Source organism: Dermacentor silvarum, chromosome 11, assembly GCF_013339745.2.
Source record: "Dermacentor silvarum isolate Dsil-2018 chromosome 11, BIME_Dsil_1.4, whole genome shotgun sequence".
NCBI classification, from domain to species: domain Eukaryota; kingdom Metazoa; phylum Arthropoda; class Arachnida; order Ixodida; family Ixodidae; genus Dermacentor; species Dermacentor silvarum.
In genome coordinates, this window is record NC_051164.1 from 60,792,289 (window position 1) to 60,819,245 (window position 26,957).

At 44.3% G+C, this 26,957-nt stretch overlaps 2 protein-coding genes across 2 annotated transcripts in view; one reads left to right on the forward strand and one right to left on the reverse strand.

The window, feature by feature from the left end:
* Nucleotides 1–364: 364 nt before the first annotated feature.
* LOC119432618 (uncharacterized) lies at nucleotides 365–937 on the forward strand. The gene has a single exon (XM_037699778.2). It carries the CDS (start codon nucleotides 449–451, stop codon nucleotides 788–790), a length of 342 nt encoding a protein of 113 aa, XP_037555706.1. The 5' UTR covers nucleotides 365–448; the 3' UTR covers nucleotides 791–937.
* Nucleotides 938–5,947: 5,010 nt separating this feature from the next.
* LOC119433282 (protein zyg-11 homolog B-like) overlaps nucleotides 5,948–26,957 on the reverse strand; it is a 57,728-nt gene continuing 36,718 nt past the window's right edge. Inside the window, exons 14-18 of the mRNA XM_037700430.2 lie at nucleotides 26,428–26,495; nucleotides 24,330–24,459; nucleotides 22,996–23,048; nucleotides 18,893–18,990; nucleotides 5,948–16,424 (exon numbers count right to left, since the gene is read on the reverse strand). Coding sequence (XP_037556358.1) covers nucleotides 16,246–16,424; nucleotides 18,893–18,990; nucleotides 22,996–23,048; nucleotides 24,330–24,459; nucleotides 26,428–26,495 — 528 coding nt within the window. The 3' untranslated portion in view covers nucleotides 5,948–16,245. The remainder of the gene's footprint in view (nucleotides 16,425–18,892; nucleotides 18,991–22,995; nucleotides 23,049–24,329; nucleotides 24,460–26,427; nucleotides 26,496–26,957) is intronic.

Genomic DNA, 26,957 nt, shown 5'->3' on the forward strand with positions numbered 1-26,957 from the left:
CGACAGAGCGAGCCGGAGCGTGAAACCATCGCCCTGCTCCCGCGTGACCACATCCTAGATCATGACGTCACGACAAAGTAGAAATGAAACCGAAACTGGCTGCAGATTAAACTATTTAGGGCGCTAAATTTGAGACTCGCAGGTATAGTTTCTTCCGAAGTTCCAAAGAACGCTAAAGAAATAAGGAGCTGAAAGCATTATCTCAGTACGCCTTTAACTTTACTTTTACCTTCGCAAAAAAATTAGACGCCAGGTGACGAACGCTGTTTAGGCGCGTTCGTGCTTCGTGTTAAGCGTGCTGAGAAGAACGAAAACAGCAAGACCCGTGTGATCGAGGAGCAAGCAAACTGTTGTCTTACGTCAAGTTAGGCAGCTTTGCATTCCACCACCGCGGCTGCAGGGGGCAACAGTTGTTGACTGCATCTTCGCAAGGCAAGCGGCGCGCAACATGGCAGCGTCCAGCAGTAGTGGGAACGGTGGTGTCGCAGCGACGGCTCCGTCGCCCAGCGAAATTGAAACGCTGGAGGGTCGTATTGTGGCCATTCGGCGGAAGCTGCGCATCGTTTATCGGCAGATTGTGTTCCTCAGCCACGAAATCCGCGACCTGAAGCGCCTGTACAAGCGTGCCGAGCACAACGACAACTGCGCTTTTCGCCACAACATCCGCATGAGGATGTCCATTGCGAGTGGCATAAAGACGATGTACTGCTACTACGCCAGGACCAGACTGGACGAGCTGGTACGCTTCACGAGTCAGAAGAACGCGCTCGAGAGCCAGCGACAACTCTGATGGCGATAAGTGCATGGATGGCACGGTTTAAATTTATCGCGGACGTTCCGTAAAGTGCTACCACGGACGCTACATGGTGCTACAGTGCTCGGCTCGGAAGCCGTCGTGCCGACTTCCCGGCCTATGTTTGTTCAGGCGTGCTGTTTCTTTTTTACAACGAAGCTGTTAAGGGCTCCTTCGATGGTCGCGTCCGGCAATAGAAAAAAACAAAAAACTGTCAGCACTTCCACTGGGGTGGAGATGGAAGACGAAGCTGGTCTTCCATAATTGGTTATCTGAACTATTAAAGAATGAGAAATATATATGATCCGGTGGTTTTCATTTATTTGGTGACCACAGGGACCATGGCCTTATGGTCGCTACGGTTCACCGCCATAAGGCCGTTTCATGTGGCGCGATTGGGGCGATAAAAATCGTTCTGTCGCGCACGTCGCAGAGCGATTTTCGCTGGCAGCTTTCACGTGCGTCTTTGACCGCGCGATTTCCGCCCAGCGACGTCCAAGGTTGCTCCCTGCTCACGAAGTATCCATGCCTTCATCGTTAAATAAAGACAGCATGGAAACTAGTCAAATATTACAATTTCATATATTTAAAAAAAATAGAATTGTACACAATTTTTCTGCCTTTAAAAGCTTTGATACTCTCCTCCGCTGAGCTTCCAACACGCGGTAAAACAGGAAAGCACCTATTTCGACTGCGCTTGCTGTTACGTCACGTTGCTCCTCCGACATCGCGCTGATCGCTGCGACTCAGCGACGGAATTACCAACATGTTGGAATCCCGTCGCGGAGAGCCCGCGACGTCGCGACGGTCGCTGAGCGACGGAATTAGCTGTCTCTGTGTGGAAATCGTGGTGTAAGGCAAAGGTTGGCACATTCTTCATAAACACGTCACTAACGCCGCGCGCGTTCGGTGCGAACGCGGGCAAAACGCCGCCGCCGTCGACAACACTTCTGCGCCTTGCTGGTGCTGCTCCCCTCCCTCCCATCCCCCCCACGGTCATTCGCGCGACGGAAGTCGCGTTTGCTCTCCGCCGTGCGTTCGCTCCCCGTGAAAGCGCGCGTCCCTCGCCCTCGCGCGCTTTTCACTCGGACGTAAGTCGCGTTTGCTCTCCGCCGTGCGTTCGCTCCCCGTGAAAGCGCGCGTCCTTCGCCCTCGCGCGCTTTAACTCGCACATACAGCATACGGCCAATGAGAGTTTCCTTTCTATTGCCGGACGTGACCATCGAAGAGTGAGCCTTTAACCAGCCTGCACACAGTGCGGGGCAGACGAAACGCTGGAGCACCTCCTATGTTTCTGCCCCGCACTCAACCAACACCGAGCCACCAGCACGGACCTGCTCTTTCCAGCCCGCAGTTCCAGCAGGGTATTCAAGGTCGTACTCTGCTACCTTGCGGATTCGATGCTGGCTGACCGACTGTAAAGGCACCCTGCCCGAGACGATAACGACTACCCTCTCCCTCCCCTTCTTTCACTTTTCCTACTTTCTATCCCGCTTTCCCCACCCCTTAGATGCTGAGCTGTGCTCCCTATAAGGGCTGCAGAAACATGCATCTTTTCTCTTTTCCTCAGCCTCTACTACTACATACTACCTTTAACAGCTTCGCTGTAAAAAACTCTCATTGGCCGTATGCTGTATGTGCGAGTGAAAGCGCGCGAGGGCGAGGGACGCGCGCTTTCACGGGGAGCGAACGCACAGGGGAGAGCAAACGCGACTTCCAAGTGGAAGGGGAACGGTGGACGAGGAGGGCATCGAGGTACCCTAGACTGTACGTGTGTGTGCCCGCTTCTTCTTCTCTTCCCTTCCTTTCAACATCTTTATCTCCTTTTTCCCCTTCCCCTGACGCTGCGCCGTGCTCCCTATTGGGCAGCAGAAATAAGCGTTACTTTCTTCTTCAATAAAATCACTACTACTACTCTCCCACTGCGGCGCATGCGCGCAACCCTGCCGGCCTCTGCCGATCTCTCTGCGCTCTCGCCCGCCTCTCCCCTCAGTGTCGACAACGGCGTTTAGCCGTTCCGTCAGGTAGCCAGCGTTTTGACAGCGGTTGTGTGCGGTCACACAGACAACGCGCACAAGTGCTGTCGACGGCGGCGGCGTTTTGCCCGCGTTCGCACCGAACGCGCGCGGCGTTGGTGACATGTTTATGAAGAACGTGCCAACCCTTGCCTACACCCTATGACGGTGTACCGTAGCGACCATACGGCCATCGTCCCTGTGGTCACTAAATAGATGAAAACCACCGGATCATATATATTTCTCATTCTTCAATAGTTCAAATAACCAATTACACCATCAAATCTTAATAGTCATAATTAGATATACATAATTCCCACCATAGTACACCTTCGCTTGTCTTTTACCTCCACCCCAGTGGAGATAGAACGTACCTGGAGATAGAACGTACCTGACGAAACGTCAGGTACCTGCTAAGCGCAGAGGCAATGCGGCGACTTGGAACTCAAGTGCGCGCCTGGCGATTTTCATGGGAGGCCGCGTCCGTGGGTGATTTTCGGGACCCTTGGCATGTTGGTTAGACGAGCCAGTACGGACCTTTATTACCAACAGCGATGCAGGTGCTGAGCGACCTGCAAGAATGAAGCTTCTGAAGGTGGCGTCTTTTAACACTACAACAGCGCACGTGGGCCTAGCGAAACGATCTTCTAGGAAGCGTGCGGCCCATGTGACTTGATATCACCCTGGCTAGTGCTTATGTTTGTGTGGTAGCTTAAGGTTATGTTTCATGTCTATTTGACCAAGCTTCTTTGTTGATTTGATGAGTAAGTGTTGTTTGCTTCACAGTTTGTTTGTTTTTTTCTTTGTTGCCATGGATTTCACTGTAAAAAAGTGTTCACTGGCCAACTTTCCCTTATTTTGCTTTTGCGGTTTCAACATTCTTTTAGATGAACACTTGTCCTTTTTGTGTTTGATGACTGTTCAACACCAGCGCTGTTGCAAGTTTCGCTTCTCATTTCAACCGTGCCATCAGTTTCTTGCTGTGCATTCCTCTTAAATATGGTGTTGGTTGGCCATTGTTCCCTCATTTTTTCACACTCCCAGATATTTATATTCATTCACTTAAGGTAATTTGCAATCCTGTATTAAGACACTATGATCTGCATTGGCATCAACCCTTACCACTTAGGTAGTGTATCATATACGATACACATTGAACAAGTCCTTCAAATTTCATAAAATAAAGACAAATAAAAATTTCTTATTCATGCAGAATGTGTGTCATGCCTAGCAATGATAGTCCTAGCTACTGCAACATTGAAAATCATTTTTGAGCAACTTTTTTCATGTATAGTGGCGGATCGTCGCACAACACGCAAAACTTCGAAAATAAACAGCTTATTTTCACAAACTCTACACTTGAAATCAGCACACAGAAAAATACTTCTGCCCCTGGATGCTGTTTGTCGGCCTACTGTAATGTTTAGAACGACGAAGATGTTTGGGTTGTTCTGTGACACAGGCATTAATTGCTGTATAATGCATGATACAGCACGCAGTTACGGGGGTTGTCTTGTGGAGGAGAGCAGATATTTGTTTCCTCACAGGAGAACAAATTTGGTGGGGAAATACTTTTTTTTCATGCTATACTGCTTTTTAACACCATTGTCGTGAATATATGAGAAAATGAAAATGCTGGCAGTGTTGCGATAAACACAGCCTGTTCCCTGCCTTGCTCCCAGAGCTAATGACAACTGCGAGAAAGAACTCACCGAGAAAGAGGATGAAAATAGTCTTCTGGTTTGCGTCAGTCTCTTAAAGACTACACAAAGCAAAAATTCACATTAAAGAAAGAGCTCTAGAGGTTCCGGCCTAGATATTGGGGATGCCAATTAATCAAGGATGACATCATCAAATTTTTATAGACCTTTATTTCTTGGAACTGTGAGAAATGCGTTCTATATTTTGCAGAAAATTGTACAAGTTTTTTTCAGTGGCTCAGATATTTTTCAGTTTTCCGCAATTCGAACACCTTCCTTTTTTGTATGATCAGTAAATATACCTGTAACTACACGGTGTTATCGTGATGTGCGACAACTTTCGTTTCTAAAATTGTGACTCTGCGCTTCTAAGAAAATTGGTTTGTTTGGGCATATGTGGCTTAAACAATAGCTTGTCTAATTTTTCACGAGAAAATAAATACTAATGCAGTGGAGGGTTAACAACCATGAGGCAGGCCACACACATAAACATGAATGTGCTGCCTTGGCAATCTGCAACTGTGAACAATGTACATTTAGTAAACTCCACCGAAGCTGTACAGAACCTTGCAGTTTGACCACTTTTATCATCTTACAGTGCGACTGTCAAACACTTGCTGAATTGCCATTTTGCCTTCCTTTCCCGACCTGCCATTACAGCATTGCCAGAGTTACTTTTTCGTTATAATTTTTCAAATTTCCTGTGCTACATTTCATCCCACACGCCCAACACTGAAGATTTTATATCCACTTGCAGAAAAAAAAGAAGGCTCTTTATTCAGACTTTGTTACTAACCATCTGAGTTGTTGCTTCAGGTTTGCTTCCTGCATTTAAATGTTAAATGTAAGTTTTTGCTTCATGCCGATTTGTGCAAAACACCTAACTTCGTTTCACACATACCATACAACATTACGAAAGCTAGAGACTTTTCTCATTGCCGCGGGTGGATCCAGGATAGCCCTTAGGGGGGGAGGGGGGGCTTGTGGCATCAAATAATCTTATCTATGTGAGGAAAGTTTGGATGCGCGCACACTCATAAACACGCATAAGTTTCGCTTCATGCCAATTCGTCCAAAACACTTTAACTCCGTTTCACACATACCATGCAACATTGCGAAAGCTACACACTTTTCCCATTGCCGTGGGTGGATCCAGTATAGCCCTTATAGCCCTTAGGGGGTTTTGGAAGATTTTGACCTAGATATTGGAAAAGGTCATTTTCTGGGTAAATAAATCACGCACGTCTAAATGACACACTCAGCATTGTTGAGGAAAGACTGGGGATTCTAAATCTCTAACAAACAAAAATATACTTTTTGTGAAATTTTGCCCTTCCCTTAAGCATGGAATGCTGCTAACTATATCATCAACATACATACCTTAGTCGCAGTTTGCCGTAGATCAAAATGAAGCACAGTTCAAAACAGACACGTGTAAATATGTATACATATAGATTTATATTATATATATATATATAGAAGTCTCTTCAAACAACAGCAACAGACTCTGCATCACCTGCTATGTCACAAAGCAAAAGAAACAACAAAGGGGAAAAAAGAAACAAACAGTCGCCAACAATCGACTGAGGGTTATCACAATGGTTTTTTTTTTCACAACAGCACAAACTTCACCAATCGCAGTCATTCGATATAACAAACACATCGAGGGTGAGACAGAAGGAAAGAACACCGGCGTTTTCATGCCCACTACTCTGGCACGTTCGTTTCGCCTCCCGGCCATGCGGACCAGTGCAACATTGTTACAACTCGGCCACACGAACGACAAAATATTCGTTTTTTTCACTCGCAGTGAAGGTTTTGTCATTTTGGTAACAGCCACGAACATTGCGGCAATTGTTGATGCAGGAGGAACCTGGCTGCCAGCAAACCACACGTGAGCACTTGACCAAAGCAGTCGCATCCCAAAAGCACGTCAAAAGTGTCATCTGTCGCAACCCAAGTGGCATACACCTGTGGCTGTCTGCCACGTGCAACTGTGCTTACTGTGCTGTCAGGAAGTTCTGCAGTGTGTGCTAACTAAACTGCAAATATCATTGTATTAACCACACAGCAACAACTTTTAAACATACCCAGGGGAATCAGTTAACATTTATATTTAGCACATACAAAAGGTGTTTAGGCGAACCGGTGATCTGTGACGTGATGCAGTGCAAAATATGGAATGCCACCTTTTCCGCACACTCTCTCACCATACTCAAGAAGTGGGGAATTTCAACACTCTTTGCTCGCTACGCTGACCTCTCGCCAGCTTTCTGGCCGTTTCAGCAATGAAATGACTGCACGAGCATTGCACTGTCACCGAAACACTGGGGGCAAGATTTCTGCATGTGAGTAGCACTACTAACAGGTAGCTGAGATGCTTGGAGGATACATATCCTCAACTTCAACTTAGCTTATCTTTTGTTAGAATGACAGAAAGGTGGTTTAACTGCGGAGCATGTCGCAGAACTCTTAGAAATGTACCAGACATTAAAATTAAACCTGTCAACTTAAACAGAGCCTTCAGTGTATCAAATGTGACATCACTGCTTGATAGTCGCCACAAACACGACAGCATCCAATTTCGATACAGCCATTTTCCATTGGTTAGACCTCGGCAAGATATTGAAGATTTGGCTGAATTGTATGAAGTTTCATTTAAAGGAGGTGTGAAAAAACATAGGCATCTCCCAGAATTTAATTAATACGGAGTGATTGAAGAATGGCTGAATTAACAAAAGCTCACTGCAACTGTCATCTTAATATCAACATCTATGTATTTGCCACCCTTCCTCCTGTTGGAAGTGAAATTAATGCAGTTTGCTATTATACTACAATATATAGGGCTGTGTTGCTGAATGGTACGCTAGGATCAGGATTTTTTTTTATAAGCCAGTACCATGCTCAAAAAAGAGATGAAAGGTGGTTAATGTTAACATGTTTCCTATGTAGTGTCCCTAGACAAAGAAACCTGCTTGAGGGAACTTTCCCCTCATATTTAAGGGGATTATCGTCTTTAGCTGTACATGAATAAACACATCAAACCACCCTTTATCAACTCTAAACAATTAATAATGACAGGTAGAACATTCAGCTATGACAAAACTACAAGCAGTTCACATAAAACTGTGAGCAAGTTCAGATCTTGACAGTGATCCGACAATGTAGTTCAGATCTCCGCTGCACACAGTGCTGTTTATTACATTTTTCTGTTTATCAAATCACCTGCCGCTTACGGTGCACGATGACAAATTTGCACCAGCGAGGCACAGACGCTATATGCCGTGGTGAAACTCCTGTACTTCGCGTGGCACGGTATTGGGTCAGCAGCATAATGTCAAACAAATTGACAAGTTTCTAACAATGGCCAGACAGCCCACAGCACATGCAGAAAGTCTCTTAAGCTTACACAGCTCCTGTGATTCCCAAAATTGCACAACACTTTTTAAGGTACATCAAGCCTGTTCAGTGGAAGAGAATGATTAACTTGTCATTCAATAGTCTATCTGAACTTTGTAAGCAGCCAAACCATTAGGAAGCAGCACGGGCCAACAGCCGTTGGCTGATAAATGGCCAATAATAATCCAGCTAAAGTGGCCAGTTATTTTCAATGCAGCAAATTGGGCTAATTGGTTGGGATTCAACTTTACACAGGATAACAGCGCTAAAAACAAGATGTGATAAAGGAGTCAGACACAAGAGCTTATGTGTCTCTCTTCTTTCTCATCCCATCTTTTCAGCACTATCACTTGCATTTAAAAATGAGTCAGTTATATCTCCACTTGGGTTGCAACAATTAGATGACAAGTAAATTAATTGAAACAGGCATCAAATGCTCATGCCCTTTACAAACACTGCTCACGCTAGGGACACATCAGGACGTCAAGCACACTCAAGTCTGCAATGGTTGCCGCACACTCGCTAGGACTAAAAACTGAAGTACTCCTTGGCAAGTGGCAGCTGAAAGGGATACGTCGGCTGCGAAAGAGTCAAACGAGAATCTGCCTGTCCGTTGGAGCTCACCTAACCAGTAACAACAGTCAGCAGCAGAAAATTCGGAGGCAACAACACAACACTCTGAAAGAATCATGATGTAATGACTGCATTACTAAAAGCAGTGAGCGAATAAATACACTTGAACGTGAACCCTAAATGTCACAGGGCAAATAGCATGACAGCCAATAACAACAAGACCAGTCCAAATGGTGCCGTCAACCCAGAGCGAAATTCAGGCTTTTAAAGCCGGTCTTGGCGCATAACACAACAAAAGGACAGTCGAACAAGACCTGCTGTACAAGCGCACAAGCTGAACACTTTTTCATGAACCAGGTTTTGAGCATAATTACAACATGAGGTAAACTCAAAGAACACATTTCAAGCACAACAGGCTACACGCACCAACTGCCAGTCCTCGCTTGTCATGCTGTAAACAGAAGAAGCTACACTGAAACTCCACATTATTGTAACTCTGTCTGGCAACCTGCACCATGACTGGAGCTCGGACATTTATCTGCAATGTGCATCATCGGGCGAGACACCGTGAAACCAGCAAATGTACTACTGTGCTGGCTCGGTGAAGCATCCTAACGTACAGTGTGCCAGCAAAACACACCACGAACAATGGCCATAACTGATCTCACTAACAGCTCGTTTTTAAGAGCGACATAACCAGCAAGTAAGCCATGTAAGGCTACATAAGGAAAGATGTGGCCGCAGGCCGTTTAACCAGCTATCCATACATGAGCAGCACACACACAATGCACAGCATGACCACTGGACTAACAAATTACTCGTGATATTCATAAGAATTTGCAAAGTAACCACTACTAGCATGTGCTGCTGAGGCTTGTGCCACACAGTAGACCTTTGTGGAAAAGGCAATGCCAGCTGTGGTGCCCACAAACACTATGAGGACTGGCTCACTGCAATTTTTTTTGTTCTGATGAGAGTTAGGCAGCAGTTCCAGCATCCCAACAAAGGCTGCTTTCTGAACCAGCGTACCTGCAGCCGCCAACCGTGACACGACGGTGACAATGAAGCCTACAGCACAAGTGATAAGATCAAGCCGTGCTGTGATGGGTGTCACACTTGAAAATCGCAACAAGAATGTGCGAGCACTCTCGGTACTCTTCGGTTTGGATGCCACGTCAAATCAATACCAAGCCTCTTCGTACAGGTCAGGCTTACAGTACATGCAATACTTACTATATGCACTGGTGGGCAAGTCTGGACTTAAGAAAGGGTGGCTCAATTTTTGCAATACAGTTATGCCGCCGAGTGCTGCTCGTACCACGTGGGGCATTAACTTGCTCGCAACTGGCTGTATGCAATGTCAATGTCCAGCCTAATGCAGCCAAAAAGCCACAAGTCAGACTACAGGTGTTGCTCAACCGTGATATTAAACTGTGTCAACGGGCAGCTCTGCACGTGCCCTTGTGTTAAAACGGTATTCAAGCACAGGCAATGTAGTTTCCGTCGTAAAAGGGTACAGCGATAGTACACATGCAAAATATAATTTTGCTTTGACATTATAGTGCCTGCATCGCCACTATGTGCAGTTGTGCTTAACTATCAGTAACCAGGCAAGCTCGAACGAGTCTCATGCTGTACTCACATACAAAGATGCAACTAGTTGTGTGATACAACTTCCTGCCGAGCAGAGCAGACACAAGTGCAGTGCTTGTCCTAGATTACAGCAGTGGCAACACAGCAGCATGTTGGGGCTCAAGCCTGCTTTCATAGTGGTGTAGCAATCGGGCACTGACCTCGAGCAGCACTTATCGCACTTCTTGAATGGCTTTCTTTTTGCAAGGGGAAAACAACAAAGTAACCCGCACAACAGTCAAACTTCTTGTACTCCACGCATGGCGGCTGCAAGGGAAGCAAATGACGAATCACTGTCCCCCAAGATTCCCAGAACGAATTTCGGTGGCGGTTAAAGGCACATGCTACGTTCCAAAGAGGTCTACTAGACACACAAGGTTTATATTCTTACTGCTCTCTCACAAGAGTAACCAGCTACAGGCTGCAATGTAGATACAGAAGTGAACAAAAAGATATGTTGCAGTTTTTCTACAAAAGTTGTTATCTAAGTTCGAAAAGCTATCAGTTGATACTTTTTTCAATAATGACCTATGGAATGCGCATTTTTTGTCTACTACTTTCTTTTGTTGCGATGGCCAGCAACAGCGTTCCAAAACTTTAAATCCTTTAACTATTTCAAAACTCTTTTACAGCTTGTAGGGACAATAGACATGATACAATAAGCGCTCAAATTTTGTATCAAGACACCAGTCAGTCTTTTTATGCCAACAGATGCACTGATTAGTTCACAATTCAATTTGTTATACATAATTTTCTCACAACTCAATGGTATCCTGCACTGTGCACCCCACAGGCAGTGAGCATTAGCTTCTAGGGGATAAATCCACAAAACACAGCCCTATGTACTTTGATCTATTTGCGTACACACGCCATTCGCCATTCAAATACAAACCTGCCACCAAGCTTCCAACAAACTTTCAGTAACAAATCCTTGCTCGAGCTCACTAACTGCATTAGTCAACAAATAGCCAATCACATTGGCCATTAGAACCGTTGTCCTAAGCGCCAAACAGCCACAAATTCCAACTTAACACTGTGTAATTATGGAAACCTAACCTGTCATTAAGCATACCAGTTACCAGTGCCAACAGTGAAGATTCACAATTTCAAAAATACGAGGGTCAAGTGATTGTCTCCAGAGATGTTAGAGGGGACACAAGGACGGCTATACACAAAAAACCTTGTACTAATTAATGATGAAAGCCGCTAAACACTTAACAAGACGCCCAGCAAGCTATCCGCATTACATCATCATGGACTACAGTCAGTCGCAGAGTTTTGCGCATTGCTCCAGTAAATTAAACCAACAATATGAAACCATATTATGAAACCTCATAATTGGCTCCAGACTACACAGCGTACATCTAACTAGTTGACCCCAACATCCCATCCTTTTCAGTAATTATCTATCCCAAATTGGTTTAGACACCAAGCATGGGTGCAATTTAAAATGTGCTTCCCAATCGTTACATCTGTGCCTCTGGAGAAGCCGCAGCTTTCAACAATAAAACAACTGATACGTAAGTCCATTCAGCTTAAAATTAAACTTACTTAAATGTGGGCAACATATGGCCCACCTTAACAGCAGAGTTTCGTTTGAACATAGGCATCACATTAAGACGGGACACCTACAACAACTTGCGGATGTTGGCTACCTTAGAAACGCATCTTGCCTTCCTTCCCTGCCCCTCAAACAAAACTGGTTAACAAAATCATTCGCTTTGCAATCCTGTTAATAGCATTCTTAAATTACCGTAAAACACATTATGGTAACTCTTTTTTTACGACGGTTGTCTTTGAACAGTGATGCCGCAGAGAAGAGCCCAGACACCACGATGTGCACCGCGGAACTCGAAGCGAAAAGTTGGCACGTTTTCAATACAACGCTCGTTTAAACGTCCACACAAGTGTGGATGTAGCAGTTAATTATTAACTAAAACATAGCCATTTCATTCTATCTCGGCTAATTTCAGTCTTGAAGCCCATACATGGCAGCAAGCTGGGAACTCTGCTGAAAAGCATTCTTTTTTCCTTTACACCGCTCAAAAGCATGGACTATACTTCTGAAAAGAGCTCCCCAAGTTTAGCACAGGTAACATTTCTAAAAACGTTTGTTCAGCCGCTCTTTCATAGATAAGCGGCAAACTACTAATGCTGCTTTTGCTCTCCCTATTACATTTTTCCTGGATGTTCTAAGCTCATTATGCAGAACCTAACCAAAGTCATTCAGCCACAGACAATGTCTGCCTTGTTACATGCACTAGGAACCCACAAGGTCGCTACAACGTAACGTAGCCTTGGCTTAAAACATTCAGTGATTTTGTAAGCATGTGTGTTGCCTTGACAGTTCCTTACAAACATTAGATAACAGGAAATTGAGCTAGTTCGTGTCTGCTGATCTTGTAATGTACCAAGTACAACTGACAACTTAGAAGGAGACAATGCAGTCCTTGCCTGATGTGTCCTTTCACGGTTGTCGGTTGTGTTCAGTGCATTGCAAGATGACGATTAGATATTGCGTGCCAGAGCTGACCAGACGCGTACGACCGCAAATTGGTTTACAGCTTGATATGAGAGCCCCGATGATTACTATAACAACTGAAGTGTTGGCCTAACTCGGTCAGAACTTTACATGTGGTTCGAATTTGCAGGTAATGCTGTAGAAGCTACTATCACAGAAATCTGTGGCAAGTAGTAGCCGCAGAAATCGTAGGGTTTCGTACTAAAATTACAAGAGGCAAATCTGCCGCTACTGTACGCACATGGCGATGTTACAGCACTTCATTCAGCGTGGTAATGAGTGGCAGTACGTACAGTGAAACGTCGTTATAATGTAGCTGCATCCAACACAATAAAAAATTCTTTATATCCAATATTCATTATAACCATGTGTTCGTTATATGTCGACACAAGCGCGATAAACTTCAGATTCACCTTGTTACATCTGTGTTTGTTATATCTAGGTTCAACTGTACATGGATTTGTCTAAACCTTTGTCTCTTTGGCTTCCAACAACCTTCTGGTATCTTGTATTGTCAGCTAAAATTTTCTATATGGCAATGATTAGCTTCATTTACCCGCTAACTTCTACCATGGTACTGTTTTCAGAGCTTTACAACTAAACCACTGTCACTGCCCAAAAATCATCCGGACCTACTGACACAATCAGAAGTGTCGAGACCTATTTATGCAGTCAAAACTACACCACAGAATGAAATAGTTGTCAAGGTAAATTACTTCGCTGCTCTAAAGAACTGTTGGGTGACTAACGCCCAAAACAGCTGAACAACAAAGAACAATAAAGGAAATGGCTGCGGCTTGCTCTCTCAACGGAGCTGAGCTGAATCGTAAAACATCCTTCTAGTCCCCATCACTCCCACAGTGGCTAAAGTGACTGCAGCGTGAAATTTTTCTTCAGTAATTTTAGTAGAAAGCTTTATAATAGGAATCAATAATTTCTTGCGCTTCTTAGTGATCCTCTATTAGGTTAACTTTTTCACATTACAACTAAAATGTATAGAGCTGCTGTTACCTTAAATCACGTATTGTTTGTGTATTTTCAGCTTCCGGTACGTTATGCATTATATTTTGGTTGCAAACAAAGGTAGCTTGAGAAGCATCTAGCCTCCAGCACTTTCCACATCATCATCTCGTCAATATGAGCATGTAACGAATGTATGCTTAGCACTTTCACGTCGGATGTGACTTCGTCATAACGAAGTTATCACTGTACCAAATATTTTACAGGCTACCACGAAATACAAGGCCGTTCACCTTGCAAGTCAAAAGAGGCGCAGTGAGAAAATCCTGCTGACATAGAAGCTATCTTTGACAATAGACAACTGTTTCAGTCTTTTTCTAAAAAACCCACAAATCTAACTCTGGCAAAGAAAATAACCAGAGAGACTACTTTTGGGATATTTTGAACCCACACGCAAGTATTTCAAAAAAGAATCATAACATTCATATGACGCGCAGTGCCAGATACAACTTGGTAGTTATTGATTTCCCTGCTACTTTGTAACCTTCACAAACAACTTCTGTCCTCTGATTGTATAATATTTCCTCTCTCTCTTCACCCCCCCCCCCCCTTTTTCGTGAAATGCCCTCTGGGCCTTTAGCGTATTGAAATAAATGAATAGCACTCTCGATAAAAACAAAACGAAAGTCCTCATTTAAAACCTGCACAAGTACCCGCATGTACAATGATATTCAAATCTCCATAAGAATGACTTAGCGCAACGACCTCTCTGTTCTAAGCATGGTGCCACTCCACAGCAATGCGTATCATTGTATGTTACAATAAACCTGCACTACAAGTTAAAATCCATACATAAGCTGGGGCCCCAGTTGACTACATAAAACTTTCACTGACTAAAACTTTGAATTTCTGGAGCATGCTTTGAACTCGCAAATACAGTGCTAAACATGTTTATTCTTGGGCAATGGGTCCGCAGAAAAACTCAAGATGCAAAGGAATACGCGAATGCAAGCAGCACTCTCAACTCAAGCTTAATCAAAAAGGGACAGGATATGTAGCAACATGTGGTTATGCAAAGTGATGTTACCTATTCAAAAACAACTTATTTTCCGTGCAAAGCAAGTGATAGATCACTCATGCAGTTATATTTTATCTTTTTGTGACTGTTTACCAATGTTCCATCAGGCTCAAGTTTTAATCAAGCATCGTGACCAGACGGCACAAGAGATGGCACAGTCGCAAAGAAAACAAAAAATGCATCAGTCATCCATCACTTGCATTGTGTGAAAGGTTTTCTTTTTTCAATGGACAACATCCCTTTGGATGACCACGTGTTGTAAATATACTGTTGGGTTTTGATTAAAGCATGAGTTGCGAGTGGCACTTGTATTCACTGCGCCTTCCTTTCCGTCTCGTGGTTTTCTGCGGACACCATTACACAAGAACAGATCCATACACAAACTAGCCCAACATTCTGTACGGCTGCCAACGTTTCCACTCGTGCCACGTCGGTCCAAGTTCACTTTTCCAGCGTGTCTTTTTTTTTTTCCCCCCTTTCAAATTGCCACATTTCAACTTCCCGACCAAGCTTCTACTTCAGGTGTAAGGGCCATCTCGAAACAATGTCTTCGCGCACACTCGTTTAGGCCAACTCCGACCAGGCTTCAAACACACAGTCAGGCACAACAACACACATGCTGGTTTCTGCGGGTACGTGCCCACCACGAATGCGCACTTTGCGAGGCTACACTAGCAAACTGCAATCACTCTCTCCGTCGCTGACCGCCTCACGCTAAGTGCTCTGAAAAATGAACTAATGACTCACTCATGGGGAATGTAGTAATGGCATGGGACCACTCAGCGGGAGAACACTACGAACACTGTGACGCGGTTACTTATCGCACGGAAAAACAACAACAGAACAAGAACCGAAAACAACTGCGTGAGTTTCAGGACTTCACTTTTTGAATGCGCCGCTCATGGCATAACTCTTTCGTAAGCCAAGCAGTAAAAGACTGGCAGTCAAAAGAGGGCAACGGTCACACGACCCTGAAGTCAAGGGGCTGACGGCCGCCATCTTGATGATCACGGCGGAAGCGGGGCACACCATCGATGGTGCCTAGACTTCCCGATTTGATCACGTGATGCCCAACTCAGCCTACAGAATTACTGTGAGAGTGCCAAGTCAATGACCAACAAATGCATCGACCTACATTGAAAGTACACGAGGACCGAGAGACTCAAAGTTAGCAGGACTGGGCCAGAAGTTGCTGCCCTTTTGGTCTTTAGGGACACGGTCGCACAAAACTGCCAATGACCATACTGGCGGGCATGAGTTATCGGGCGACCGGCAGCCCCCAGACTGGCATTCACCAGATTGCACAATACACACGACCACAGCTACAGAAGCTATGAGACGCCAGACCGACACACACTGGAGAAACCGCAGTGACCGAACGTCTGCCACCAGAAAGTCTAAAAGACAGTCAGTGTTCAAAAGACTGCGACAGTCTCAGGTTGAATAAAACAGGCGCGCCTTGGCGCCACGGGGGCGAAATTAACGAAGTGACCTAGATGTGGGATGACACTCCCAGTGCGGGCGCCGCTGTCATTGAAAGATGTCTGGTAGCGTTGTGGTGGCTCCGGTTGCGGTCATGGCAGCCGCTGCCGCCTGCGCCCTGCAGCTGCCGCAAGCTTCTCTTGGCTCTGCACAACGGCCACTATGTTCTGACAGATGCTAGCAACGGCTGGGTTGGTGTCTGGGTTGTCCAGCATGCCTTGGAGCACGTCGATGCCTCCTTCCTCCCGCAGCATGGTGCAGTAGCGCTTGGCTGTGAAAAGGATCAAGGTGCTCATCAACATGCAGCAGCAGACGGAACTCTTGGTAGGCAAAAACAAAAAAGAAGAAGAAATACGTGCTTCAAACCTGCACAAGTGCTCGCACGTACAATAACAGCCATAAAAACGACCTTGCTCAACTATTGACACAGAGAAAAGTTACGCGCAATTGCGAAGACGTTGGATCGTTCCCCACCTGCGGCCAGTTGTTTTTTCATCCATTTTCATTTCCATTAATTCATCGTTTCTTTGATTAAATTAGTAAGTACAAGTAATTTCCCCTGTGAAGTCCTTGGTGTCATTGTTTGTTGGCTGCTTATGATACAATGTACTGTGTGTATCATGTACATGAGAAATCAAAATATAGTTGAAAGTTCAGTGCTGGTGTGTGTCACCTTCTCATCTAGTCCTTTGTATTTCCAAGCTGCAAGACATTCCCACTACTCAAAACTGCCTAGCTCACAAATATGCCATGACGTGACCATAGGTTTGACAAAACGGAAAACACACAAACACACAAGACAGGTGTGGCTACATCGCATTGAAGTTTCCCAACCAGCTCGCTCTGATGTGATGGATTTTGATGTAGGCTAATTGGGTGTAGTTAAATGGGCCGATAACTGCCAAGAACATGTCGAGAAGATTTTGATGGAAATAAACAGAGCATGACTTATAGAATCGAGTATGCTGTTCACAGTTTAAGTAGGAACTGTAATTTTAAATTACCAGAAAAAGTCACGAAAAATGGTACGTCGCACCAGTTTGCGGTGAAACCTTGGTACTAGAGTTGCATGCTGAACATGTAATAACAGATTATTGCACGTTAAGTCAGCTGTTATTAAGTGCACCACATGTATTGTATGAAATTACAGTCTTTACGCTATATAGGCCTTTGCGCTTTATTCTACACCCATTATGACCTAAAAAAAGTTAATGCTAACAAAAGGTGCAGCCTGCGCAGCACCGAGGGGAACGGCAGATCCGTGGCGAGCCATGGTGTCCCTCATGGCATGGCGGTGCACATGACTGCTTTTGTGTGCATGGGAGTTGCGATTGAGCACCCCGAGTTCTGTGGTCTCCCTGTGAGATGCAAAATGATATTGACTAATTGTGCTGTGAATGGGTGCCATTATTAAATTACTGTAAATTACTGCCAACTGCCATCATGCCAACTACCATCATACTACCATCATGCTATCATACCAACTGTCATCATGCCAGAAGTGACGGAAGCATTACTACCAAGCATAGCTGCCAACCTGTGAACTTATTTAAATTCATGGAAATCACGTGGACGCGACAGCGAGAGGGTGGTGGGGTGGAGGGAGGGTAACAGAAAGGTTTTTAGGCTTGTGGTGAGTGCACATGATTTGTGGGATACATACCCACTTTATTAACGATAATTCAATGTAGGAGCAGCAAACGTGGAACAGCACAAGATTGACAATTCCAACATTGTTTTACAGAGAAGCTGTTAAGGGCTCAAGTCTCCGATGGTCGTGTCCGCGTGTAGAAAAAACTCATCGGCTCGAGCACTTTTTAGATCATAGTGACTTTTTCACAGACTTTGCTGTTGCTGATGTTGCCTGAAACTTCGTATGAATAAACTTGCTTCAAGCAAGTACCCCACTGGCATCGTTTCAGCATCAGAAGGCATTCAAAAGAAGGTCTGGAGAACGGACAAGCAAAGGGTTTTTTTTTTTTTTTTTGCATACAGAACCCGTTTTTAGTAATACTTGATACAAAATTCGCAAGACAAGCCGGGATTCGTAACCTTTACGAAAAACTTGAAGGTGGCAAGTATGGAATAACTATCCTAGGAGCACGGGGAAGGCAATATTGTCCTCTTCTAAGCCATATAACAGACAGTACAAAGCTGAATGAAAATTACGGACACCTCTGAAAAGTGCAAATAAGGCTCTATCTTAGCTTCAAGAAGTGGTGTTTCCAACCCTTTAACCCTTCGACTGCCACACTTTTTCCCCACTGCTCCTCGGCCCTCACCAGGTTTGCTTTCGCGTGTTGGTTCGGTGGAGGTTTCATGCAACATAGAAGCTGGTGCTTCAGTTGTTGCATTTTTCCCAATTCAGAATTTATCAACAGTTCATAAATCTCTTCGTATGTCAAAGTGCGGATGAACCTGCCACACAGGCTAGCCATGGCTGCCCTGTCGAGAAAGAGCGACAGAGCGCCGAGACATTTACTTTACCTGCAGTCAGAAACGTAACTAAAAAAAAAAGTTTTTTTTGCTTTGTTTAGATGGCCTCTCCATAGATGGTACAGCAGGCGCACAGTTTCTTTTTTTTTTGCACAAGTTGCTTCTGAAGAGGCTCAAAGTGTGCTGAAAACACAAAACGAGAGTGGCAGGGTTTGGGCGAGGGTGGGCGCTCTAGTCATTGGAAAAAAGATAGTGAAAGGGTTAAAGTAGGCAGAACAAGAGGAGGCAAAAGCGTGCACGTACGGTTCTTGGAGCAGACATGGTGCATGGCCCAGACCGCCCACAGCTGCACCTCGTACGCAGTGTAGCAGCGCAGCAATGGGAAGAACGGGTTGAACGACCTGCAACCACGAGAGAAAGAGAGCCATCGATGTCACACACATTTGCTTCACTGGTACTATCAGGCAACCCACCACAGGTGCAAGTGCGATGCGCAGCCCGTTTAGAGCAGAAGGCACGTGAGAATGTAGACCATCAGTGCAGCCACAAAAACTCCCCACCAGAAAAAAATATGGAAACAGTGTAAAGAGAGACAGAGACATGTGAAGAAGGTGACCAGACAAATGCCAGTCTCACAACCAGCAACTGGCTTTGCATCATTTTTTACACTGGTTTTCTATATTCAGTAGGACTGGGCGCCAATAAAAAATATTACCCAATTAATCGAAATTGTACAATTTATTAATTAACCAATTAGCCAGACTTTCAAATTTACATATACGAAAGATTAGAAAAGATGAAAACTGGTGGTTTATGCATATAAGTGCCACCAATCTATAGCCGTCTTTGACATGTCAGCAACTCTTTGTGTCAGTGGTCATGTCAATCATATTTCACAAGTTCGGCTGCGGTGGCGTGAGCCGTCTTAGTCTTAATCAGGGATGGAACTGGAGAGGTTCAAAGCAGCATGCTTCTGGTTACTCCATTTCAGATACCAATGAAAAAAAAAAAAAAAAAATATTTTCCAGTGCGAGCACATTGACGGTTCTGGTTTTGTGCGCTGTACTGCACAATTGCTCAGGCGCTGTATTTAAAGGCACTCTTCTTAGTTCGAACTCCATTTCATTCGAAGAAATTTTTGGTCCCCTTGGAGTTCGAATTCTACTGTATTAGTGCATATCCAATCTCATATGCAATACGTACAGAGGAGCATTAAGCCGAATGAGATTAAAATGCGCTATTCAGTGGGACCACAAGCTGACCCGGTAGACACTCACAGAATTGTGGAAAAAGACAGAATCAAACATGATTCCGACTCTCCTGAGCTTGCTCAGACAAGATTCAGGCACCCAAGGCCTATCCAGGCACAAGGATAGAACAGAATTTACAGTGAGTCGACTCATGAGTGAGGTGGATGATCTACGGCCACACACAAAGTACTGTGCAGCAACTGTAATAATGTCTACATAGTTGAAACCAGAAAGAGCCCACTAGTGATTGAAGGAACACCAGCGAAAAGACCAGAATATCCAGACAAATCTGATTGCCAACCACACGAATGCACCTAATCACTGCCTAGAAAGGTTGATTGATTGATTGATTGGTTGACTGACTGATTAGTTGATTTATTCATTGATTGACTGATTGATCGGTCGAGTGTTTGGGTTTAACGCCCAAATGCAACACTGGGCGCCAGAGACGCCATAGAGGAGGGCTACACATGAATGGTTACCACCTGGAGTTCTTTAATGTGCACCCAAATGCAGGAGGTACATAAATGTCCTTGCATTTCATCCCCATCGCAATGCAGCTGCAGTGGCCAGGAATCGATCCCACAACCCTGTGCTTGGTAGAGGAATGCCATGCCCATAACCACTGCAGCAGGTCTGTCAACATTGAGTTACATGTCCGTCATCACAGAAGAAATGTACCGCAGGACTCGCCTTTTCCTGGAATCCTCTTAATTCAATCAGTTCCCTGTAAGCTTAACAGGGTCATGGTAAATACTAAGCCGTTGGTCTACTGGTGCTGACTGTACGTCGCAACGGCTCTTTGAATGTCTCATGTGCTGAAGGTTCGAAAATGTAACCGTCAAGTTTGACTTTGCTGGTGACTGCAGTTTCACTTCTCTGGTACCATGTACTTCTACCAGGGTCACAAAGTTTCCTACAAAAATTACTAGAAAGAACTCTAGACCCAGTGTCCACATGAGCTGAAATTATTGTGGTTCAGTCATCGTGGCAATGATGGCTAGTGCATGGATTTGCCTAAAACTTCATCCTTCCGGTTTCAGACAGCTTAGTGACTTTGCAAATTGATCATTTCTAACAAAATATTGCGTTACAACTGCAACAGTTTATCATTATTATGCATATGCGCAGAAGCTTATTGCCTTTACAGGCCCTTAAAAGTATTTGATTGGAGCTTTAGAAATATAAACCGTAGTAAATGACACAAGAACTTCTACGTACAGCACACACAGCGTACACCGTACATACTGCGTGCCGATCATGCGTGACCCAACTTTTCCAAGACTCCACTTTAGCATCACAAGAACATCTGAAGCCCCAAGCATGAAGATTAGACAAATCCATGTACAGTAGACTTCCATTATTTGGACTACAGTTAATTCGATTCCAACCGAAGGTCCTGGCCGGCGCCCACGCATTTCTATGGGCTGAAATGTTTGTCATTTCGGCCCTAAAATTGGCATTGGCCAGATAATTCGAACCTGACCAGTTCGCACGCACATGACTGACCAATATGGTGACACCGATAATGACCCCTTTAGTGGCAGTGTCTGTCTCAGCGGAGCTCAGGCGCAGTGACTGCGTTGAACACGTCATCTCCCGTCGAAGACGCCCATTTTTGGCCTGCACTAGAAAGGCTTTCAAGCAATAACGGTAGCTCACAATGTCTGATTACAGTATTTCATAATCAGCCTATATTTATGTCCACTGCAGGACGAAGTCCTCTCCCTGCCATCTCCAATTACCCCTGTTATGCGCTAGCTGAATCCAACTTGCGCCTGCAAATTTCCTAACTTCATCACCCCACCTAGTTTTCTGCTGTCCTCGACTGCACTTGCCCTTCTCTTGTTATCCATTCTGACACTCTAATGGTACTCCTGTTATTCATCCTATGCATTACATGGCCTGCCCAGCTCCATTTTTTTTCTCTTAATGTCAATTAGAATATCGGCTATCCCCGTTTGCTCTCTGATCCACACCGCTCTCTGCCCGTCTCTCAACATTAGGCCTAACATTTTTCGTTCCACCGCTCTTTATGCGGTTCTTAACTTGTTCTCGAGCTTCTTTGTTAACCTCAAAGTTTCTGCTCCATATTTTAGCACCGGTAGAACGCAATGATTGTACACTTTTCTTTTCAACGACAGTGGTAAGCTTCCAGTAAGGATTTGCCAATGCCTGCCGTATGCACTCCAACCCAATTTTATTCTTCTATAAATTTCCTCCAGTAAGGATTTGGCAATGCCTGCCGTATGCACTCCAACCCAATTTTATTCTTCTATAAATTTCCTTCTCATGACCAGGGTCCCCTGTGAGTAACTGACCTAGATAAAAGTACTCCTTTACAGACTCTAGAGGCTGACTGGCGATCCTGAATCTTGATTACAGTATTTACCTGATTCTAAAGGGCGCTTTTCATTTTCCAATGAAATTGGGCTGAAAATTGCCAGTGCGGTGCAATCAGATACGAAACCAAAACCACCTTCGCGACCTTTACCGCATAACATGGCTATGTTGCGGCGAAGCTGCCTTTAAAATCGTGCAGCAAAACTGACTTTAGGAAACCGGCCGCCGTTCTAAAAAATCGGGTGCACGGTAGATTTCTACTTTGGTTAGGAGTTTTAAGGTAATTTTTACGCTAGTTTTCTGCTTTCGACACAGACAGTTGATGCACATTTGATTCGGAGGCATGTTGAATGAATCAGCGGTGTGTTTTGCCGTTTTTTTCTGCATCTTGTTTAATTCGACCTGCCAGATAATTTGATTAATTTCATTGGTCCCGCCAGGGTCGGATTAACGGAAGTCGACTGTATTACTAACCATAATTCCCGTAAAAGCTGAACAATCACAGCAACAGAGTTCCCGCTAGAATTTTTTGTAAAAAACCATACTGTTTGCTGTTTCTTAAAATGTTTTGTACACAGGACAGATGCATGCTGCTAATGATAATGTACTTTGCTAAAATGTGAAATGTGCTCAGCTGCTGAACTGCAGAGGGGCTAGGAATCTTTATCAAGCTCTGTAGAAGAGCTTTTTACTTCCTGGCCCTCCACTCTTTAAAGTAGAAAATAAGCTGATCGAAACCAGGCGGAGTTCAATCAAAACACTTGACTATGGGCTCTGTTATCTCAAATCGGGCAGGAGCCATTGGCTGCTCACCTGTAAGCCACCATTTCAGTGTCTGGACTCTTCCAGCTTTGAACCACTTCACCCTGCAAAGAACCGCATCTAGTTGAATCCTGCTCAAAAGCCATGCACTGACAGAATGAACAAATAAACATTGCAGAGAAGGGTTCGTTGCAGCTTTTACAAGGAAAAAGTGATTTCAAGGACTTTCAAGGCTCTGACAAAGGATTTTCAAGGATTAAAGCACTGTGATGATTGACAGTTTGAAAAGAAAACAGTAATGTGCGAATATTTTAATTTCCGAATCGTAGTTTCGAATACCGTGCTATTCGATATTCACTGCTAAAAATTTAATATTCAACTTTTTAGAGTGTAATAATCGTTTCCTATTTTCTGCTTTGCCACGATACAGTTGTGTTATGCGATGAAGCCTATCTGCCGTGCACTGAAGCATACCAATCGCAGAAAGGGGCGCTGTAACGAGACGTAGTGTGCGTTCTTTATACACATGTGTATGCGCCGTCTCTGGTCACAGTACCAACAACAAGCCGTCTAATAAGTGTAACCGAGATGTCTAATCGCGCTTCCGTGCTTTGGTGCTTCATGTGCGCCCTCTTTTTAACTTGACCAGGTTCGAAGCGTTTGTTGTAACCTTACGGCAATTTAAAAAAATAAACATTTCTTATATCTGGAAACAGTTTCAAAAGGCAGGGTCATTATAACCGATAGATCGTTACGTCTGGGATCGTTATAAGTGGGTACGATTGTATACACCAACCTAGAGATGCGGATAGTAAAAAATAAGAAAAATGAAGAAATAAAAATTAAAGAAAAAAAAAATTCCATCCCCCCCGCCTCCTCCTACTTCTTTCTGAGCCCTTAAAAAATTGGCCAGCATTTCCAGCCCCACAAAATTTTCTAAAAAAAAGGGGTATGAAAAGGTGAAACCCGAACTATGGCAGTTGAACTGACCCTTGTTCGAACAAAGGAGTCCAATCATGTCGCTATTTGTTTATATTTAACTTTTTTAAGTGAGTGTTTCGAAACGTTTACACTGCTTTTGCAGAAAATGGCAGGTTGGCTTAAAGTGGCGTTTATCTTCAAGCAAATAAAATATATTGACAGTTTGCTCATAGCATTTGTTTGTCTGCATTGCATACAGAGTCCCCCCCCCTTCTACAAATGATTGTAGACAACAGTGTGAACCTAGTTTATTTTCAATTTCCCAGCAAAAAAAAAATAAAAAGAAAAAACAGTTTTTCTCAGGCCATTCTAAATTTACAGGAATGTTGCATGTTTAGAAAGTACTCTTTTAATCTGCAAAAAGAAATGGTCATGACCGAGCCATACAGTGGAGCCACACTCACTAGTTCCTTGAGCATATCCTTCAGGCTGACGCATTCAACATTCCAGTGCTCAGGCCCGTCGCTTGCCAGGTGGGCCACGATGCCGGCTGCAAAGTAGCTTACGTCTATCTGGCTCGAGTGCAGCAAGTTCCTGCATTGTTGCATGATGATGATGAAAAGGCAATTACGGCCATAAAGTACGAAAAGCAATGGTGATTGGTAAGCTCAAGGTAACAATAATAAACAAGCAGATGATCAGTGTAATTAACATGGAATGAAAACGCTTGTCTATAGTGCCATGTTAAAATGCCCTGTACGTTGAAGAGGACCAGAAAGCAAACCAGGTTAACATCAGTCAGGAACTATTTAAATCAATTATATTCTTGCCTCCAGTTTTCAAAAGAACTGAGCATAATATTAGAGTGCTCTATCATCACGAATGTTGAAAACCTCCCATGAAGTGTGTTTTGAATACCACAAGTTGACATGAAAATCCAGGATGCACCCACAACACAATGTTACAACTTTATCCCTGTGTTTAGGCAAAGAAAAGCAGTTTTTACCTTATCACACACAAAGGAGACAGTTACTTCATCCATGTACATGGACATGCTGTTTTTAGCTTCTGACAGTGGTATTTAAATAAAAAAATAAATCTTTCTCTTTAGTAATGTACCAGACAGCAACAACAACTTGCGTGAAACGTGATCATGTCCCTGAGCTGACCTCAGGTCTCAAGATATTATTCTGAACACACCTGGGAAAGATAGTTGAGAAATACATGTTCCCTTGTTTGAAAGTACATTCCCTTCAGGCAGGCTTTGTTTCCGCCAAGTTTCAATGCCTAGCTTAGTATCTTTGCAGTTTTTGTGTGTGTCTATTATGCAGAACAAGCAAAAAAAAAAAAATTTGAGTACAACAGAGAACTAACTCCCTCCTTCCAAACCGCATTCGCCACATTCTCTAAAAGTTATTAGTACAATCGACTCACACTAATTTGACTTTTCCCTTAATACAAGAGGACTGAAAATTCCTGGAGAGAGACTATACATTGCTATGGAAGAAAAACTTATTTAGTTCGAACTCAAAAGCATTCCACTTCAGTTAATTTGATCCCCACCAACCACAACAGCACCCCTCGAGTGCCCCTTTGTTTTTTGTCTTGTCACACCAAGCTGGTGTATACCGTACTTTCCGGTGTATAAGACGCAGTTTTTTCTCTGAATTTTTCGTCGGTGCGTCTTATAGAACGGTGCGACTTATGTACGTTTTGTTTTCCCGAGAAAACTGCCGTCAAAATCAGATTCGATGTTACGGCCAGGCGAAGCGCGCTGGTTGACGTAATTGCTACGTGTTCTGTGCGCGCTATCGAGGTGCCGGGTTCTCGTGATCGAGTTCCCGAGCGCCGTGCGAGAAGGATGGAGCAGCAATGCAAGTGGCCGACCCCAAATTCGTCGCAACTGCAGATTGCTGTCAAGATACGGGGAGCGCCGCTGCACAAACTATGCAGTTGCTACCGGAGTACAAATCGCCGCCCCCTCCCTCCCCCCCTCCCACGCTGCCTTCCCGCTTTCCTCCCTTGTGCGCGATTCGGCTCACTGTCGGACGCTTTCACTCGCACATACAGCGTATGGTGCGAGGGGACGATGTTATCGCCCTTGGACTTTATACAGAACATTGCGGCAACCACGACAGCAGAAACGCGCCTGGAGCAGAAATATATGGCACCCATACGCTTGCGCGTTACCTGCGTTCACTGAAAGAAACGTCACAATTTTTTTTTTTTTAAGCGCTTACCTAAGGCAGAGGTGCGTCTTATACACCGGTGCGACTTACATACGTTTTTTTCCCAAAAAGCTGCCGTTTTGAGGGGGACTTATAGACCGGAAAATACGGTAAATATGTCAACGCTCTTCGTCTCAACGCTGGTTGAGTTGCGCTTCAAGAGCAAGAAACAGACATTACAGTCTACTTCAAGCGATAAAAAGAAAGATTTGAATTCGGCCATTTGTCAACTCGGCCTTTCGAATATTCCGACCAAACCTTGCGGTACCGCAAGGTTCAAGTAAACGAGAGTCAACTGTAAACGTTAAAACAACAGCAACAAGTAGTCACTCACCGCAAGATGCGCATGAGGTTGTCCTTCATGAGGTCACTCCGCAAGCTGGGCACCTCAGCGATGTTGTTCTGGGGGAATCAATGAGTTCACACACTCAACGGTCGGCCACAGAATTAGCATCCGCGGCCAACAATAAAATATCCCCTTTTCCATACAACTGATGCAGCGTTTCTGCTTGTTCACCATAGCATATGAAGTCGACCGACAGACAGCACAAACAGGCATCAGTGTTGTGTTAAAAGGACCACTGTTGATCAACAAGGGTTGAACAAGGAATGTCACTGGCTACAGCAACATTCCTTGCTCAACCCCTGTTGATCACTTCAAGCATCCATTTTCCTGTCAACTTTTGTGCCCTCTGTGTAGGTACTGCCGCTCAAAGATGTCAAGGTACATAGTCAGAAATCATACAGTGTAATACAACAAATTAGGGCTGCACAACTGATCATATTGCTTTAATTGCGATTGAGACTCTGCATAGAACTTGTTGAAGTATCCGTCCGACAGCATTCGTGGCACTGTGCGCAGAT

Excerpts from the sequence above, each read along its gene's own strand:
- LOC119432618 (XM_037699778.2), top strand. The coding sequence starts at position 449 with ATGGCAGCGTCCAGCAGTAGTGGGAACGGTGGTGTCGCAGCGACGGCT.